This window comes from Ursus americanus, chromosome 14 (assembly GCF_024610735.1).
Source record: "Ursus americanus isolate L20-20 chromosome 14, mUrsAme1.1.p, whole genome shotgun sequence".
Classification (NCBI taxonomy): Eukaryota; Metazoa; Chordata; class Mammalia; order Carnivora; family Ursidae; genus Ursus; species Ursus americanus.
The window spans coordinates 55,180,050-55,194,765 of record NC_142140.1 but is presented as its reverse complement, the minus strand read 5'-3'; the positions used below and the strand labels follow the sequence as shown (position 1 = coordinate 55,194,765).

The window sequence follows — 14,716 nt, the reverse complement described above, 5'->3', positions numbered from 1 at the left end:
TTCACAACCCTCCATTTTGGGAAGTTCCCAGGTGTCATCTGAAACAGGCCCCATTACTCCAGGGCAGAGAGACTGAAGAAGAACACTGGCCAGTCCAGGTTGGGAGGTGGCAGTTTCAATAAGCAAAGGGAACTTACATATGGGGTTTGTTTTGGGCAACAGCAAGACAAATGGATCCCCACACCCATCCACCAAATCTTGTAAGTCTACATATACAGAGAGGGGGGCCTTAACTGGGTTCAGTCATGCATACACCACATCACTATCTCAAGGTGATGTCCTTGGAGCAGCCTCTGGTAGAAGGAAAGGCAAGGAGAACCTGCTTTGTAAGGACAGGGGATGGGGTGAAGAAGCTCTGAGTGCCTGGGTCCAAGTCATGGGTCAATCGGCGGTCATGTCTTTTCGATGACCTTCCTCAGCAGTTGGGTTGGCAGATTTGGGAAATAGGAGCACTGTCTGGTCTAATGGTTTCCCCAGAACAACCAGAGTGACTCACACAAAAAAGATAAGGTGGCACTTTAACTCCTAGGGCAATCAAACTCTTTGCTTAAAGAGCAGAATTTTGTCTTTAAAATAATCAGGTGGTCACCTTGATTAAAATTCATGAGTGTCACTGAAAAGGCAGGATTTCTGTATTGATGGTGCTGGTGGTGGTGGTGATGCATATGGTATTTTTCTCAAAAGCTGAATACTCTCACAGCTTCTATTCTCAGTATCATTTTATATTCCCTGAAAAGACCCAATAGTACTTCCCAAGTCACTATGGAAGTAACCTATGTTTACTCTAGGAAAAGTCAGACAATGCAGATGAGCAAAACTGAAAACTACCTAGAAATGATCACTCTTCATATCCTGGTCTATATTTCCCCACACATTTTCTCTCCAGTGGTAAATATTTTTTTGTGTGTGTTGGTCTTTTCAGATCGGCCTCCAGCCACACCAACTTAAACCTCATGTTCCTGTTTCTCAGTTTCCAAAGAAGAGTCCATTTTATTTAGTTTGCTAGTAGTCAGTTTTATAAAATTGATTAAAACCTTAATGAAATGTATCCTCATGTTGTTAGAAGAAAGTGAACTGAACCTATGTAAATGAACAAACTATTCTTCCTGGTATGAGTGGGGTCTATGGTAATGACAAATTTACCTATATTTAACATGCTGCCTTCTTTGTAATCAAGACAATAAGTTCTATCTTGTAAATCATAATCTGTCCCAAGGAGAAACATGTGGGTGGCCCAGGAATATTCAGAAGACCACTGAAAGATTTAAGGAAAATTCCTGAAATGTTAATTTCTTCCTTTTATTTTTCTCAGGGCTCTCCTGCTTGGTGTTTGTCATGAGGACACACAATTCATCAGGCAATGGTATGTTGGCACTTGAAACCAAAAGCAAGCTCTTTTTTTTTTTAAAGATTTTATTTATTTATTTGACAGAGATAGAGATAGCCAGCGAGAGAGGGAACACAAGCAGGGGGAGTGGGAGAGGAAGAAGCAGGCTCATAGCGGAGGAGCCTGATGTGGGGCTCGATCCCACAACGCCGGGATCACGCCCTGAGCCGAAGGCAGGTGCCCAACCGCTGCGCCACCCAGGCGCCCCTAAAAGCAAGCTCTTTTTAAGTCACCGTCCCATGTATTTGAATGGGAGTGCCCAGAGCAACAGGGAACAGTCCATCAGGATGTGATCTTGCCCCCATGGCCTCAACAACAATTGCAAAGTCTGCCATCATTTCTGAGTTTGGCAACTCTTGGTTAATTAGGATAGGCTACACTGATTGACATTTTTGTAGGTCCAGAGTGGCCAAATACCAACAATTTTATGTGGTTCCATTGACTATTATTCTACAACTTCTGTACTGTGTTCATATGAAAGACTGTGCCCAGATTCATACAAGGGTGTAATGAGAAGACAGTTTTCCATTTTGTCTGACATTTTCTTTTTTTTAAATTTTAAAATCAATATTATTAAATAGATACAATGGCAATAATTTCATCTGTGTCAAAAAGATTGTTGATTAGATGTGAACAGAAACATATACATAATAATAGTCTTCCAACGATGTAATTGAAATACAGTAAAAATTTTAATGACATTTACAAAATCTCTTAGAAGCCCAGAATACCCGTTTTGAGCATTTGATTATCTTAGCATTTCAATATTATAATTATAGCATGTCAGTACTCTATTCAAAATGTAATTATCAAAGCTCAGCGGAGACGGATTCTTGTGCATCCATAATTTCATACAATATAATTTTAGAGCTTGAGCTACTTTTGGTATCATTTCAGTCATAGGAACATAGTTGGAAGTCTAGGGACTTGTAGTTCTCATGTCTCAATGGCTTTTAAAGATAATCTTTTTTTTATGTTCAGTTTGCCAAAATATAGTCCATCATTAGTTTGTGATGTAGTATGCAATGATTCATTAGTTCCATATAACACCCAGGGCTCATCATAACATGTGCCTTCCTTAATACCCACCACCTAGCTACCCCATCCCCACACCCCCTTCCCTTCTGTAACCCTCAGTTTGTTTCCTGGAGTCCAAAGTCTCTCGTGGTTTGTCTCCCTCTCTGATTTCTTCCCATTCAGTTTTCCCTCCCTTCCCCTATGGTCCTCCACACTATTCCTTATGTTCCACATATGAGTGAAACCATATAATTGTCTTTCTCTGCCTGACTTATTTCACTTAGCATAATCCCCTCCAGTTCCATCCATGTCGATGCAAATGGGGGGGTATTCATCCTTTCTGATGGCTGAGTAATATTCCATTGTATGTATGGGCAACATCTTTATCCATTTGTCTATTGAAGGGCGTCTCGGCTCCGTCCACAGTTTGGCTATTGTGGACATTGCTGCTATGAACATTGGGGTGCATGTGTCCTTTCTTTTCACTACATCTGTATCTTTGGGGTAAATACCCAGTAGTGCAATTGCTGAGTCATAGGGTAGCTCTATTTGGAACGTCTTGGGGAACCTCCATACTGTTTTCCAGAGTGGCTGCACCAGCTTGCATTCCCACCAACAGTGTAAGAGGGTTCCCCTTTTTCCACAACCTTGCCAACACTTGTTGTTCCCTGTCTTGTTGATTTTAGCCATTCTAACTGGTGGAAGGTGTTATCTCAATGTGGTTTTGACTTGTATTTCCCTGATGGCAAGTAATGTGGAGCATTTCTTCATGTGTCTCCTGGCCATCTTAATGTCTTTTTTGGAGAAGTGTCTGTTCATGTCTTCTGCCATTTTCTTGCCCGCATTATTTGTTTTTTAGGTGTTGAGTTTGAGAAGTTCTTTATCGATCTTGGATACTAGTCCTTTACTTGATATGTCATTTACAAATATCTTCTCCCATTCCATAGATTGCCTTTTAGTTCTGTCAACTGTTTCCTTTGCTGTGCAGAAGCTTTTTATCTTAATGTCTCCCTGTACTTCATGTTAACTTTTGTTTCCCTGGCCTGTGGAGACGTGTCTAGCAAGATATTGCTGCGGCCAAAGTCGAAGGGGTTGCTGCCTCTGTGCTCCTCTAGGACTTGGATGAATTCCTGTCTCACATTTAGGCCTTTCGTCCATTTTGAGTTTATGTTTGTGTCTGGTGTAAGAAAATGTTCCAGTTCCATTCGTCTACATGTGGCTGTCCAATTTTTCCAGCACCATTTATTGAAGAGACTGTCCTTCTTCCGTTGGATAGTCTCTTATGATCTGTTAACCATAGAGTTGAAGGTCCCTTTCTGGGTTCTCTATTCTGTTCCATTGATCTATGTGTCTGTTTTTGTACCAGTGCCACAGTGTCTTGATGATTACAGCTTTGTGATATAGCTTGAAGTCCAGCATTGTGATACCACCAGCTTTCCTTTTCTTTCTCAACATTCCCCTGGCTATTTGTGGCCTTTTCTGGTTCCATACTAACTTGAGGATTGTTTCTTCCAGCTCTATGAAAAATGCTGATGGTATTTTGTTAAGGATTGCTTTGAATGCTCTGGGTAACATAGACATTTTAAAAAATTTTTTTATTATGTTATGTTAGTCACCATACAGTACATCATTAGTTTTGATGTAGTGTTCCATGATTCATTGTTTGTTTATAACACCCAGTGCTCCACGCAATACGTGCCCTCCTTAATACCCATCACTGGCCTATCCCAATCCCTCACCCCCTCCCCTCTGACACCCTCAGTTTGTTTCCCAGGATACCAGCCCTTTATCTGAAATGTTTTTGCAAATATCTTCTCCCATTCCATAGGTTGCCTCTTAGTTTTATTGACTGTTTCCTCTGCAGTGCAGAAGATTTTTATCTTGATGAGGTCTCAAAAGTTCATTTTTGCTTTTGTTTCCCTTGCCTTTGGAGACTTGTCTTGAAAGAAGTTGCTGTATATAATACATACACATAGGACATACATTTGTATTCTGCATGTAGGATATATAGTATAATAATTTCATACATGCATGTGCGTGTGTGTATATGTGTGTGTGTGTGTGTGTGTGTATCTTTAATCTCCCTTAGTCTCGAGCAGTTACTTTTAGCCTTTCTTTTTCTTGCACGACGTTGACATTTTTGTTGAGGTGAGACAGTTATAGCAGAGCATGTGCCTCAATTGAGTTCGAGATTTCCCCATAATTAGGTCTGGTTATGCATGTGGGGCAGGAAAAGGGCGCATATGCTATCCTGTCTTTCTTCGTGCATGAAATTGGAGGTAGGAGATGGCAGAGATGGTAAGTTATGTTACTAATATGTTAGTAACAGAATTCCACTGATTTAACCAGCTTCTTAACTAACTCAAGAAACTTTTAAAGTGTATCTAGGAACAGTCCTAGAAGAATCTTTTATTTTAGCTCACTACTGAGTGAAGTCATTTGTGGACATTTTAAGAGACAGGACTTCAAGTGGGGTTAGATTGATTAAATATTGAATGATATAGAGAACCCACAGAGCTGCCTTCTTCTCTCTCTTCTACAGATCCATGTGCAGACCATCCCTGCCCTCCTCATGTTCCCTGTGAATCCAACAACGGAATATACCGCTGTGCTTACCATGAATATACCTCGACCACAGGAAAAGAGGCACTCACAGATCCAAAAGTCACATACAAAGGTGATTCTGGGCTTGTAGTAAAGGTGGCATTACGGCAAGAGTATGCATATGTTGGCAGAGCAGCTGGCCATAGGCTTCTCAGAGGGGAGGACCTTCGGTGTCCTGCTTGAAGGTCATGTCTCTTTACTCTGTAGCGTCATTCATGTGAGAGATGGGTAAGAATTTGAGATCCAGGTGAAACTGACTTGCGTTCCATCTCAACTCTAATTAAGTAGCTGTGCAACTTTGGGGAAATTGCTTGAATCCTCAGTTTCAAGTGTATAACCTCTAAAATAGAAGTAATCATCATACCTTCTGCAGATCAGGGAACTCAGCTCAGAGGAATATGTGTTCGTTTAAAGGTGTCAATCCCAAAATTAATGAAATACCCAGTTTAAAACATAAGTCCTCCTATGCATCCAGTGTCATGTTGGGCACATTACTTATTTATTTTTATTTATTTTTTTTATAAAACTTTTTTATTATGTTATGTTAGTCACCATACAGTGCATCCGAAGTTTTTGAGGTAAAGTTCCATGATTCATTACTTGCATACATTATTTATTTATTTATTTATTTATTTATTTATTTATTTTTATTATAATCATATTTTTTATTGTATTATGTTAGTCACCATACAATACATCCCTAGTTTTTGATGTAAAATTCCATGATTCAATACTTGCGTGTAACACCCAGTGCACCATGCAATACGTGCCCTCCTTACTACCCATCACCGGTCTATCCCATTCCCTCCACCCCCCTCCCCTCTGAAGCCCTCAGTTTGTTTCTCAGAGTCCATAGTCTCTCATGCTTCATTCCCCTTTCTGATTACCCCCCCTTTCTTTATCCCTTTCTTCTACTGATCTTCCTAGTTCTTATGTTCCATAGATTAGAGAAACCATATGATAATTGTCTTTCTGTGCTTGACTTATTTCACTTAGCATTATCTCTTCCAGTGCTGTCCATGTTGCAGCAAATGTTGAGAAATCATTCTTTTTCACAGCTGAATAATATTCCATTATATATATGGACAACAACTTCTTAATCCAGTCATCTGTTGAAGGGCATCTCGGCTCCTTCCACTATTTAGCTATTGTGGGCAATGCTGCTATGAACATTGGGGTGCATATGGCCCTTCTCTTTGCTACATCTGTATCTTTGGGGTAAATACCCAGTAGTGCAATGGCTGGATCATAGGGTAGCTCAATTTTTAACTTTTTAAGGGACCTCCACAATGTTTTCCAGAGTGGCTGTACCAACTTGCATTTCCACCAACAATGTAGGAGGGATCCCCTTTCTCCACATCCGCTCCAACAATTGTTGTTTCCTGCCTTGTCAATTTTTGCCATTCTAACTGGCGTAAGGTGGTATCTTAGTGTGGTTTTGATTTGAATTTCCCTGATGGCTTATTTAAACCACATACCAACTCCCCATGACATGGAAGTCTCTTTTAAGTTCGAAGTTAGCAAGCTTTTTCTGTAGAGGGCTATCTAGTAAATATTTCAGGCTCTGCGGGCCATGTGGTCTCTGTTGCAACTATTCAATCCCATCTTTATAACATAACTGCAGCCATAGACATAAATGAATGGATGTGGTTGTGTACCAATAAAACTATATTTACAAAGACAGGCAGTGGACTAGCCCAGGTCACAGTTTGCAACCTTGGTCTAAGTAATGGGATTACTTGCTATCCCCCTAAATTCCCTAATACCTACAGTAGAAATATTTATATTTATTTGAAAAGGAAAGTGATTTGTTTTGCTGAGTTTATCTCAATATATTTTCTAGTGGAGTATTTTCTAATAGAAATCTGACAGAAACCACTCATGGGAGCCACACAAGTAATTTCAAATTTTCTAATAGCTACATTTAGAAAGGAAACACAGCCATCAAAAAGAACGATTTCTCAACATTTGCTGCAACATGGACAGGACTGGAGGAGATAATGCTAAGCAAAATAAGTCAAGCAGAGAAAGACAATTATCATATGGTTTCACTCATTTATGGAACATAAGAAGTAGGAAGATCGGTAGGAGAAGAAAGGGAAGAAGAAAGCGGAGGGGGGGTGGTAAACAGAAGGGGGAACGAACCATGAGAGACTATGGACTCTGAGAAACAAACTGAGGGCTTCAGAGGGGAGGGGGGTGGGGGAATGGGATAGGCTGGTGATGGGTAGTAAGGAGGGCACGTATTGCATGGTGCACTGGGTGTTATACGCAAGTAATGAATCATGGAACTTCACATCAAAAACCAGGGATGTACTGTATGGTGACTAACATAATAAAAAATTATTATTAAAAAAGTAAAATAAAAAGGAAACACAGGAAATTAATTTTAATAATATACTTTAACTCAACTTATGCAAAGTATTATCATTTCAAGCTGTAATCAATATTAAAAGCATTAATGAGACCATTTATATGTTCTTTTTCATATTGTCTTTGATTTCCAGAATGTATTTTATATGTATATACATTTCAGTTCAGACCGGCCATAGCCTGAGGTGGCTGGTGCTTCTTGTTTTGGACAATGGACTTCTTGGACCTGAGTCTCAGTTGTTATGACATTTTTAAAAAACTCCAGCTCTTTCCATCCGGGCATCCAGAATGAGATGGAAGGCGAACTCTTGATTTACAATAGTTTTCTCAGAAATTCATAGGTATCTCTTCCTTATTTTTAATATATAGCATTCTCAGTTTGATTCTTGTTTTCTTTATAATAACTGTTTTTTCCCTCTTTCTGGTAGTTTGTAGGATCTCCTCTTTTTCCTTGGAGCTAGGACATCTCATTTTATTTTTAATATATTTTTATATTTCTTTCTTATGTAAATACATATACACATATGTAATACTTATATAGAGATTTTATTCTCTTCTCCCTTACAAAATCTCCACTTGGGAATATCTTCATTCAGTGTTCTTGCTTGGCATGTTCTAGCTTCTGTTGATCTAAAAATTGTTCCTTTTCACTGTAGGGAAATAGCTGATTGGGTTGTATTACTCCTGGTCATCCTGATGAAATTCCTTTTGGATGGGTACTGGCCATCCTGGATATCTCCTTCCTCTTTACTTTTCCCTCTAAATCCTAGAAGAGCTCCTCAATTTACTTTCCTGGCTAATAATTTGGCCTTTTGCATGTCCATTCTGTTACCGAGCATTGTCATTGAAATTTCAGAAACCACAGCTTTAATTTCTCAGAAACTTTTTTGGTTATTGTTCTTTTATTGTACCATTTCCATAGCAGCTTCTTCTTTCTTTTACTTGTTATAAGATATTTATTGAGATGAAGGGCTTTGTCAAAGGCAAAGACCGTGGTTAGAAACAGCACATATATCAATATACGATATACATAAGCAAAAATTTTTTAAAAAGAAATGCAAATATGAAAATATCTAAGATTAAACCTCTCTGTAACTACACAATATTATTTATTTGTCATGATTGCTATTCATCTTTTCAAATCAACAAATAAGTCATAACTTATAGAAGTATTAATCAAATTCACTGTTATAACCTCTTTTTGTGTCTCAGACAAAAGATTGAAATACTTCATGGTAACAGACAGTTCATATAATATGTTACTCCCCACAACATGAATCCTAATAACAATGAATGATATATGTAATATACATAATTATATAACATAGTAATAATATATTCATATATATTCAATATAATAATATAGTTATAATATTAAAATCTGAAATGTTGATAATAATTAAAAACAAATAACTTGTCTTAATTAAAATATAAAATGAGAACTAGGGGGAGAAAGGCTGCTTTATTTTTTGTTATTAAAAATTTGTCCCCAGTCATAGGGAGAGATAATCGACATATAGTTCCGCTTAAGTTTAAGGTGTAGAATGACTTGAAGAAAGCCTATTCTTATATTATTGAACAAATGACTTCTTAAATCTTTTTGGAGATCCTTTCTGAGGATTTTAAGTTCTCTCCTCTTTCCTGTATTAACTGTGTACCTTAGGCCAGATTTTCCTAGAAAACAGAACGTGAGGCACAACATGTATTCAGGCTTTAAGGGGTTATGCGTGCAATCCTAAGGCAGCAAGAATGAGGGAAGAAGAGGACGTGAAGCAGGGAAGGAGGGAAAGGAAATTCAAGATGGTGCATCCCTGTGCTGAGCGCTGCCTTATAAGACAATGCAGATGGTTGTGTGGCTATGCAAGACTTTCCAGAGGCCACGTATAACTGTGTCTTGGGACAGGACAGTCCTTGGTACAAGGAGAGAGGGAGAAAAAGAGAGAGGCCAGCTCCTTCTCATCCTGTCCCTCCCCTTGGTTAAGCTTTGCCTCATTGGACTTTCCCTGACTTATTTCGCTCAGCAGAATACCCTCCAGTTCTATCCACATCAGTGTAAATGGTAAGTATACATCCTTTCTGATGTATACACATTCCATTGTGTGTATATCTATCTATCTATCTATCTATCTATCTATCTATCTATCTAGATACATACCATACATACCACACACATACATACCACATCTTCTTTACCCATTTATCTGTCAATGGACATTTGGGGTCTTTCCACAGTTTGGCTATTGTGGACATTGCTACTATGAACAATGGGGTGCAGGTGACCCTTTGGATCATTACATTTGTAACTTTGGGGTAACACCCAGTAGTGCAATTGCTGGGTCATAGGGTAGCTCTATTTTTAACTTCTTGAGGAACCTCCATACCGCTTCCCAGAGGGGCTGCACCAGCTTGCATTCCACCAAGAGGGTAAGAAGGTTTCCCTTCCTATACGTCCTTGCTAACATTTGTTGTTTCCTGACTTGTTAATTTTAGCCATTCTGAGTGTTGTGAGGTGGTATCTCATTGTGCTTTGATTTGTATTTCCCTGATGGCAAGGGATGTGGAGCATTTTTTCTTGTGTCTGTTGGCCATTTATATGTCTTCTTTGGAGAAATGCCTGTTCATGTCTTCTGCACATTTCTTGACTGTACTATTTGGGGGTTTTGGGTGTTGAGTTTCATAACTTCTTTATAGATCTTGGATTCTAACCCTTTATCTGAATTGTCATTTGCAAATATCTTCTCCCGTTCCATAGTTTGCCTTTTAGTTTTGTTGACTGTTTCCTCTGCAGTGCAGAAGCTTTTATCTTGATGAAGTCCCAACAGTTCATTTTTGCTTTTGTTTCCCTTGCCTTTGGAGACATATCTTGATAGAAGTTGTTGTGGCAGACACTTCTCCAAAGAAGATACATGAATGGCTATCAGACACATGAAAAAAAATGTTCAACATCATTAGCCATCAGGGAAATTTAAATCAAAACCACATTGAGATACCACCTTACACCAGTTAGAATGGCAAAAATTGACAAGGCAGGACAACAAATGTTGGAGAGGATGTGGAGAAAGGGGAGCCCTCTTACACTGGTGGTGGGAATGCAAGCTGGTACAGCCACTCCAGAAAACAATATGGATGCTCTTCAAAAGGTTAAAAATAGAGCTACCCTATGACCCCAGCAATTGCACTACTGAGTATTTACACCAAAGATACAGATATAGTGAAAAGAAGGGGCATATGCACCCCAATGTTCATAGTAGCAATGTCCACAATAGCCAATCTGTGGAAGGAGCTGAGATGTCCTTCAACAGATGAATGGATAAAGAAGATGTGGTCCAGATATACAATGGAATATTACTCAGCCATCAGAAAGGATGTTTACCTACCATTTGCATCAACATGGATGGAACTGGAGTGGATTATGCTAAGTGAAGTAAGTCAAGCAGAGAAAGACAATTATCACATGGTTTTACTCATACGTGGAACATAAGGAATAGCACAGAGAATATTAGGAGAAGGAAGGGAAAAACGAAGGGGGGATACGAACCACGGGAGACCATGGCTTCTGGGAAACAAACTGAAGGTTTTAGAGGGGAGGGGATTGGGGGTTGGGTTAGCCCAATGTTGGGTATTAAGGAGGGCATGTATTGCAATGAGCACTGGGTGTTATATGCAAACAATGAATCATGGAACCCTACATCAAAAACTAATGATGTACTGTATGGTGACTAAAATAAGAAAATTAAATAAATAGATAAATAAATAAATAAATAAATAAATAAATAAATAAATAAATAAATAAAGAAGCTGTGTGGCTGAGGTCAAAGATGTTGCTGCCTCTGTTCTCCTCTAAGATTTTGATGTATTCTTGTCTCACATTTAGGTCTTTCATCCATTTTGAGTTTATCTTTGATACATGGCGTAAGAGAATGGTCCAATTTCATTCTGAATGTGCCTGTCCAATTTTCCCAATGCCATGTGTTGAAAAGACTGTCCTTTTTCCATTGGATATTCTTTCCTGCTTTGTTGAAGATTAGTTGATAGAGTTGAGGGTCCATTTCTGGGTTCTCTATTCTGTACAATTAACCTGTGTGTCTGTTTTTGTGCCAATACCATACTGTCTTGATCATTACATCTTTGTAATAGAGCTTGAAGTCAGGCATTGTGATGCCAACTGCTCTGGTTTTCTTTTTCAATATTCATCTGGCTATTCAGGGTCTTTTTTGGTTGCATACAAATTTCAGGATTATTTGTTCCTGCTCTGTGAAAAATGTCAATGGTATTTTGATAGGAATTGTGTTGAATATTTAGAATGCTCTGGGTAGCATAGACATTTTCACAATATTTATTCTTCCATTCCATGAGCATGAAATGTTTTTCCATTTCTTTGTGTCTTTGTCAATTTCTTTCATAAGTGTTCTGTGGCTTTTAGAGTACGGAACTTTTACCTCTTTGGTTAGGTTTATTCCTAGGTATCTTATGATATTTGGTGCAATTGTAAATAGGATCGATTCCTTTTTTTTAAAGGTTTTATTTATTTATTTGTCAGAGAGAGAGGGAGCATAAGCAGGGGGACCAGCGGGCAGAGGGAGAAGTAAACTCCCCACTGAGCAGGGATCCTGATGTGGGACTCAGTCCCAGGTCTCTGAGATCATGACCTGACATGAGGGCAGGAGCTTAACTGACTGAGCCACCCAATGGGATCCCAATGGGATTGATTCTTTAATTTCTCTTTCTTCTGTCATATTGTTACTGTATAGAAATGCCACTGATTTCTGTGCATTGATTTTGTATACTGCCGCGTTGTTGAATTGATGTATGAGTTCTAGCAATTTTGAGGTGTATTTTGTGTTTTCCACATAGAGTACCATGTTGTCTGCGAAGAGTGAGAGTTTGACTTCTTCTTGGCCAATTTGAAAGCCTTTTATTTCTTTTTGTTGTCTGATTGCTGAGGCTAGGACTTCTAGTACTATGTTGAACAACAATGGTGAGAGTGGACATCCTTGTCATGCTCCTGACCTTAAGGGAAAAGTTCTCAGTGTTTCCCCAATGAGAATGATATTCACTGTGAGCCTTTCATAGATGGCTTTTATGATATTGAGGTATGTTCCATCTATCTCTACACCATAGAGAGCTTTAATTAAGAATGGATGCTGTATTTTGTCAAATGCGTTTTCTGCATCAATTGAGAGGATCATATGGTTTTTGTCTTTTCTTTTATTAATGTGATGTATCATTTTGATTGATTTGCAAATGTTGAACCACCTTGCATCCCAGGAATAAATCTCACTTGGTTGTGGTGATTAATCCTTTTAATATACTATTGAATCCTATTGGCTAATATCTTGGTGAGTATTTTTGGCATCCATGTTCATCAGGGATATTGGTCTGTAATTCTCCTTTGTCCTTGTCTGGGTTTAGGATTAAGGTAATGCTGGCCTCATGGAAGGAGTTTGGAAGATTTCCTTCTATTTCTATTTTCTTCAGAAGAATAGGTGTTAGTTATTATTTAAATGTTTGGTATGGTGACTAACAAAATATAATTAAAAATATTATTATAAAAAATAAATAAATGTTTGGTAGAATTCCCCTGAGAAGCCACCTGGCCCTGGACTCTTGTTTGGTGGGAGATTTTTGATTACTGCTTCAATTTACTTACTGGTTATGGGTCTGTTCAGATTTTCTATTTCTTCCTGTTTCAGTTTTGGTAGTTTGTAAGTTTCCAGGAATGCATCATCCATTTCTTTCTGATTGTCTAATTGTTAGGATATAGTTGCTCATAATATGTTCTTAAAATTGTTTGTATTTCCTTGGTGTTGGTCATGATCTCTCCTCTTTCATTCATGATTTTACTAGTTTTGGTCCTTTCTCTTTTCTTTTGGATAAGTCTGGCAGGGGGTTTATTGACTCAAAGAACCAGCTTCTAGTTTCATTGATCTGTTCTACTGTTCTTTTGGTTTCTATTTCATTGATTTCTATTCTTCTGCTACTTGGTTTAGGCTTTATTTGCTGTTCTTCCTCCAGCAACTTTAGGTGTAAGGTTAGCTTGTGTATTTGAGACTTTTCTCAAAACTTTTGAGAATTTTTCAAAAAAGGCTTGTACTGCTATGTACTTCCATCTTAGAACCACCTTTGCTGTATCCCAAAGGTTTTGAACAGTTGTGTTTTCATTTTCATTTGTTTCCATGAATTTTTAAAATTCTTCATTAATTTCCTGGTTGACCCATTCATTATTTAGTAGGATGCTATTTAACCTCCAAGTATTTGAGTTCCTTCCAAATTTCCTCTTGTGATTGAGTTCAAGTTTCAAAGCTGTGGCCTGAAAATATGCAGGGAATAATCCCAATATTTTGGTACTGGTTGAGGCCTGATTTATGATCCAGTATGTGATCTATTCTGGAGAATGTTCCGTGTGCAATTTTTTTTATAATAATATATTTTTTTATTATGTTAGTCACCATACAGTACATCCCTGCTTTTTTATGTAAAGTTTGATGATTCATTAGTTGTGTATAACACCCATGCAATACGTGCCCTCCTTACTACCCATCACCAGCCTATCCCATTCTCCCACCCCCCTCCCCTCTGAAACCCTCAGTTTGTGCACTTGAGAAGAATGTGTATTCTATTGCTTTAGGATAAAATGCTTTGTATGTATCAGCAAAGTCCATCTGGTCTAGTGTGTCATTCAAAGCCCTTGTTTCTTTGTTGATCTTCTGCTTTGATGATCTGTCCATTGCTGTGAGTGGGGTGTGGAAGTCCCCTACTATTATTGTATTATTATTAATCTGTTTCTTTAATTTGGTTATTAATTGGTTTATATACTTGGCTGCTCCCAAGTTAGGAGCGTAAATATTTACAGTTGTTAGGTCTTCTTGATGTATAGACACTTTAAGTATGGTATAATGTCCCTATTCATCCCTTACTATAGTATTTTGTTTAAAATCTAATTTGTCTGTTATGAGGATTGCTACCCCAGCTTTCTTTTGAATTCCATTAGCATTATAAATTGTGCTCCACTCCCTCACTTTCAGTCTGGAGGTGTCTTTAGGTCTAAAATGGGTCTCTTGTAGACAGCATATGGATGGGTCTTGCTTTTTTAAATCCAATCTGATACCCTGTGTCTTTTGATTGGAGCATATAGCCCATTTACATTCAGAGTAACTATTGAAATATATGAACTTAGCACCATTGTATTGCCTGTAAAATCCCTGTTTCTGTAAATTGTCTCCATTTCTTTCTGTTCTATGTTACTCTTGGGCTCTCTCTTCCCTTACAGGATCCCCTTAATATTTCTTGCAGGGCTGGCCTGGTAGTCACATATACTTTTAGTCTGTCTGTCCT

At 38.3% G+C, this 14,716-nt stretch overlaps 1 protein-coding gene across 1 annotated transcript in view; it reads left to right on the top strand.

Annotated features, from left to right (window-relative positions):
* The first annotated feature begins 1,317 nt into the window (after positions 1–1,317).
* Positions 1,318–14,716, top strand: part of LOC123777648 (adhesion G protein-coupled receptor E4-like) — a 51,723-nt gene continuing 38,324 nt past the window's right edge. The window contains exons 1-2 of the mRNA XM_045774419.2: positions 1,318–1,363; positions 4,947–5,081. Coding sequence (XP_045630375.2) covers positions 1,336–1,363; positions 4,947–5,081 — 163 coding nt within the window. The 5' untranslated portion in view covers positions 1,318–1,335. The remainder of the gene's footprint in view (positions 1,364–4,946; positions 5,082–14,716) is intronic.